This window comes from Rhipicephalus sanguineus, chromosome 2, assembly GCF_013339695.2.
Source record: "Rhipicephalus sanguineus isolate Rsan-2018 chromosome 2, BIME_Rsan_1.4, whole genome shotgun sequence".
Taxonomy (NCBI): domain Eukaryota; kingdom Metazoa; phylum Arthropoda; class Arachnida; order Ixodida; family Ixodidae; genus Rhipicephalus; species Rhipicephalus sanguineus.
In genome coordinates this window covers 100,290,539-100,296,538 of record NC_051177.1, presented here as the reverse complement: position 1 = coordinate 100,296,538, position 6,000 = coordinate 100,290,539, and the positions used below count along the sequence as shown (strand labels likewise).

The following is a 6,000-nucleotide window of genomic DNA, read 5'->3' as shown; positions in this document are numbered from 1 at the left end:
GCGTTGTCCGTCCAGATTGGGTAGCAGTAGTCTTAGACCTTCGTCGCCAACGCGAGCGTCGTTGTCTATTTCTCACCACATCAGCAGCCTTTTTGTGCGTCGAGCCGTCCCGTATCATCTGTTTCATGACGCTCCATTCTTTTTAGGAGCTTGCTCGCCAAGCTTCTTATGCTCGCGCCTTGTCCACATCGCAGTGACCGTCGGCTCCCTACTTCTCATGGGTCCCGCCAGGAGCGCAGCTGCGCTCTTTCCGGTGATTTCAAGAATGCTCGCTAGATTGCGCCACCGCTCAAGGCGGCACACACTACGCTCGGCGCAGCTGCGCTCTCTCCGGTGACTTCAAGAATGCTCACTAGATGGCGCGCCACCGCCAGCCACTGCTCAAGGCGGCGCACACCACGCTCGGCGCAAGTGGCGCAAGCGCTGGTTAGGTGACTCTTCTAGGATACATCTTCGCTTGGATACATCTCCGCATCATGAACACCCCAGCCAAGGCAGCAGCGCGACGGGCTCGACGCCAAGACCCTGCGGTTAGAGCCCGGGAGGCCGAAGCGAAGAGGGCGCGCCGTCAAGCGGACCCGGAGGTGCGGGCCAGCGAAGCGCGCCGTCAAGCGGACCCTGCGGTGAGATGTCGCCGAGTAGAAGCAGCTCGGGCTCGACGCCAAGACCCTGCGGTGAGAGCCCGGGAGGCCGAAGCGCACAGGGCTCGCCGTCAAGCAAACCCGGAGGTGCGGGCCAGAGATGCGCGCCGTCGAGCGGACCCCGCGGTGAGAGGTCGCAAAGCAGAAGCAGATCGGAAGCGGCGGCAAGAGAACCCCCAAGTGCGGGCGCGGGATGCCGCGGCTAAGCGTCAAAAGCGGTTGCTACCTGAGGTTGGCGGCGCCGACGCGCGCTTCAAGCGGGATTTCCTCGACCACACCTTCGGCCACAGCTGCAAGGTATGCGACCGCTTGTGGTTCGACAATAACATGACCATAATCGCGAGCATCCGTAACGAGCAGTCCCGCGCCAACGCCGTCGCAGTCTTTGAAAGAGAGTTCCCTGTCGCTGCCACGCCATCGGCCCCGCCGACAGACTTCAGTACGTACAGAGTTTGCTCTACGTGTAAAAGCGCTCTGGTGGCGGGAAAAGTTCCTACGATGAGTGTTACGCACGGGTACCGATATCCTCCCCGGCCCTCTCACCTGCCTGCTCTCAACCCCGTTGAAGAACGCCTGATAGCTCCACGTCTGCCATTTATGAGCGCCAGGCGTTTGACTCACGGCAGCGGCCAGTACGGCATAAAGGGGCAGGTGGTTAATGTGCCGATCGACGTGGCCAAGACTGTGCAGTGCCTGCCGCGGAACGTGCCCGACGACGCCGCCTTTGACGTACACATCAAGCGCCGGCTCGTTAACAAGCCTTGCTACAGAAAAGGTCTACCACCATCAAGGGCACCTGTATCGATGTTGCCTTCTCAAACTTTCCATTGCGTCCCATCATCGATGATCCCTTGGCAACATACTCCACTGATCACATAGCCCTCATCTTTAAAGGGGAACGAGTCCCCAAGCTCATCGACGGACGCCCTTGTACTCTGTAAAAGAACATCTCTTGTGTATATACAATGTTTATAGTTCATTCAAATAATTATATACTTCATCAAAATGTATGTAGTGCATCGAACCGTAAATTGATAAACATTGTGTATGTAATGCGTATATAACAACGTTGTCACGTCTATATATGATGGTAGAGGAATGTGTTTCAACTTGGTAAACAACATGTCTTGTGTACATATAATGTTTATAGTTCATCCAAATGTATATATACTTCATCCAAATGTATATATACTTCATCCAAATGTATATACTGCATCCAACCGTACATTAATAAACATTGTGTATGTAATGCATATATAACAACGTTGTCACGTCTATATATGATGGTACAGAAATGTGTGCGAGCATTCGCGGGTTACCCGATCACCTCCGAGCAAGCTCCTCTAACATCATTCACCTCGTGGATATGGCGGTGAATTTTTTCACTAATGGACAGTCCCTTAATGAGGCTTCGTGTGATCCATGGCAGTTGGTACATTTGAGGGCCGTTGCTCGGCAGGATTCCGCATTGTGTAGCTCTGCACAGCGGGGGCAAATCGCCACGTTCCGGCAAACTCCGCTCACATGACCCATTATTTTTACATTTACGGCACTGGAGTGGTCTTGGTGTAAACGGACGGACCACGTGACGAAAGTGTCCCACCTTCACGTGGGATGGCAATGTGTCACCTTTGAAGACAATCTTTACGCAACGCGAGTTGCCAAGACGTGAGACTTGGACGATGATGCTATGCTCACTGACTTCCTTGACGAGGATTGCAAGGTCGCCACAAGGAATGGAGATGTCAACATCGTATATTACACCTACCACCATGTCCTTGTTAAGTGGAACGTTAGCTCGAACCTTGATACCGTCGAAGTCTGTGACCCTGGTCAGAGCAAGCAGAGATGCCTGGTGTATAACGTCGATAGCCAAGACATTCTTGCGGGTGTTGACTCGAACATCCTTGATTTCGTTTGGAGCCAGAGACTCGAGGTTCCTCGAGATGGTCTGCCGATTCAGCTGTCTCAGATTGTCCGATGGCGTAACAGGCACAAATAAGACGGTGTAGTTCATTGAAGCCGCCTTCGGCTTCACAGTAGATGCGGTTGAAGCTGGTGAAGCACCCCTAGATCTTCGTTTTGGTTTACGACTGTAAACAGGCGTGAATTCATCGTCGGGATCGTCACTGCTTGCCGAATACAGTTCGGTGGACTTACTGTGGTGTCGCTGAGTTCACTGTTCCGTTTCCTCGAGGGGCCCGCCGACGGCGGAGGCATGCCTGGAGGGTGTGAAGGCCAGTCTACTTCCAGTGTAGCCAAATAAAATACCGATGGCTACGCGAGGAACATGAAAAATGACCAAAAACTGTCACCCGGTAAACAAAGCGATGTGCAAGACCAAGGAGGTTTAAAAAGAAATAACCTCCTCGGCAGCCACCAAGGCTACCATGAAAACGTACGGAAGCAGGAACAGTTTCCGGAACCGGTTTATGTAACCTTTGCAAAAAGAACGTCCGGCAAGATATCATGGGGAGCGTTCTCATGTTTGATGGACGAATTCTGTTTGGTGCAATCCGAGTGGTCGCTCTAGGATTTTGGCAGCCGCTCTAGATCTCCCAGTGAAAACCGCCATTACACACACAAACATCAGTTGGCAACTGCTACTCTCTGTGTACTCGAGCATGTGTTCGTCACACGCTCGAGAACACAATGCGCACATACGTGGATTCGAATTATAATTCTTAATAATACGGGCCTGCAAACCGTGCCTTTAAATAGGCAGCATAACCACACTACGGACGAAATTGCAGATGGAGCCGAATGTAAAAGCATACACCTAGTCTAACTCATCCTGAAGGGCCTCCGTGCTAGGTCTGGTTACATTTCAAAGTTCGGCTGCCTATTCAAAATATGTTTACCTCTAGCCTACAGAATGAAACGTACTGCAAAACCTTAATTCGATTTCCATTTTATCCTTTAAGCAAGCGACTACAACGTAAAGAAAATGCTTGGAATGGTGCCTTTTAAATGTCCGCTAAAAATTCTTCCCCAAACAAGGCGCAGGATCCACCAAAAGAAGCACTGTAGCCATAGCACAGCCGCTCGCCATAGCAATGAATGAATGAATGAATGAATGAATGAATGAATGAATGAATGAATGAATGAATGAAAATGCCATGCAGGAACTCCTTTGGGGGTTATTCAAGGATGTTTATTTAACCTGCCTTGTTGTTTTCTCAGTGATGCGTAAGCGTAGAGCTTTGTTGTAAGTTGCAGCTTTCCCAAGGACGTTCTTTTGGGGCTGCATCGGCATGGCGTCATTGACCTTCTCCCTAGCTTTCGCCAGCCTCTGGAACCGCATGACTGCCGCGACTTTGGCATCACATTTTAGCAAAGTCTAAATCTCCCTGATGTGTAAAATCCTCCATGTCGGCGTTACATCTTGTCGTCGAGAGGGCTATCATCACTTGATGACGTCACCATATGACATCATCATGACGTCACAGATCACAAAAATGCGTGACGTCATTACATAGCATCATTGCTAGGTCAAAGGTGGGCCGATCCCGGGGGCAGTGCAAAACAAGGTGAAGTGCAGATAGCTTACAATGCCTCATATCCCGGAGGCATTGCGAATCCTCGGTAATTGCAGAAAGCTTTCGGAGGGGGGCGCGGACGGTTCAATACACCGTGAATACTCCGAGTAATTTCGCCCAGTATATGATCAAGTAAACACGTGAGAAACACCGTGTATATATTAAACATCAAAATTTCATTGTACTGTTGGTTTACGTGGTTACTTCATTACAACGGTCCCCCTAGCGTACGTCGCCGCACTAAATCGAACGATTGCCTTACACCAATGACACGCGTCATGTGTGAATCTTCCGTGAATTCTGCCCAATACATTATCAACGACGTGAGATCGGGCGCGTTTATACTAAAGGGTCGATGAGAGTCATGGCGACTTGCAGCTCACTTTAATTTTACATTTTGATTAACTTTTGATGTTTATGGAGCATAGCTTGTGAAATGATCGCTTTTTGAAACAGCCGAGGTTATTGAAAAAGTTTAACTGTCGGAATCTCGGCTGTCACGGCCGTCGAAAGCTGCAGCGACGATAGGTCACATGGGTGTTGTAGCAGACGACGTGTGAGGCATGATGCAAGATGGAACTGCAGCGCCGCTAGTTCTTGCGTCGGCCGTCGCGTCCACTTCGGAGAGCAAGCGTCTATGGGGAGCTGTGAAACTGAACTGGTTCTAGAAACGTTGGCTACAGCCCGGGCCCCTAAGGTACTCTGCACGTATCATCATCAAGGCGGTCGAAGAACAAGAGGAAGAAGACTTCTCCTTGGTGCGAGTGCACGTTCAGATGGCTATGCTAGGTGGGACGGTCGCCAATGGAACTACGGATACAGCCCAGCTGCAAAAGCTGCTTCGCAACTAAAAGAGGAAGACGATGGCTTTCGCCTTCGAGTCGACTGAGGCGGATGCACAGGGGACGTTGTCAGTTTTTAAGAGCGAAGCTCCTTAGGCCCGCACCCCGCCGTCGCCGTAGAAGCTCCCTTCTCTTAAAGGGCCACTAAACCACCAACAACGCTCGCCTGCTCCTCTCCGTGCCTTTGTTCTGTTGACAACAGCCACCGTGACGTCACCTGTACGATTAGGTGACGTCGCGAGGAAGTGACGCTGTCAGTGGGCGAACAAGTGCCTGTTTTCTGCTAGCAGATGCGCGCGCTTCTTGCGTTTCCACCTCGGACGCTGAGGAAGGGCGCTCGGAGAGGTGAATGGACGAGTCGACGAACGCAGACTAGCGAAGGAAAGAGCGAATTGAGAAAGCGCGTGGAACTCCGCCAGCGTTCGCTGTAGACTCGTGCACAACTGCAACGCCACAACTAAATTTCGACCTCTTCGTGGTTTAGGGGCCCTTTAAGCATCGCTTAAGGTTGCAGTGGCCGGTGATTTAGGGAGAAATGTTTAGGTTTTGAGCGGTTTGGTTCTAGCGCACCAGAAATTCGAGGTTAAAAGATATAAGCTCTGTGCAAAACTGGTTATAATGGTCTTCCACTTTCATCACCTTTATCGTAGATTGTGAAATGACAACCATCATTATTGCGCACTACGGGCGCTTTGTCGAGGGTTGTAGCAGATGTTCTCCCCACCCGGCGCTGCAAAATGAAAATGAAACGCTGCGCGCGCCGAACGCTACCGTGGCGTTCCGTCGCCGCCGTCGAAGCTCCCCGCCACGGAACACTTATACGACCACTTAGAGAAGGGAGAGAGAGAATAAAACGTTTATTTGATGTTCTGTGAGAAGATCGGTGAGTGGGATCCTTAGTCGGGATCCCATTGGCGCGTGTCGCTGTCTTGGCACGTTTCACGAGGGCATCCCGGGTCTTCGGATTCAAGCTGGACA

General features: G+C 51.1%; 1 protein-coding gene across 1 annotated transcript in view; it reads left to right on the top strand.

Moving 5' to 3' along the window:
* The first annotated feature begins 476 nt into the window (after positions 1–476).
* The window catches only part of LOC125757360 (uncharacterized), a 60,676-nt gene continuing 55,152 nt past the window's right edge, over positions 477–6,000 (top strand). Inside the window, exon 1 of the mRNA XM_049412892.1 lies at positions 477–1,439. Within this exon, the coding sequence (XP_049268849.1) occupies positions 477–1,439 (963 nt within the window). The remainder of the gene's footprint in view (positions 1,440–6,000) is intronic.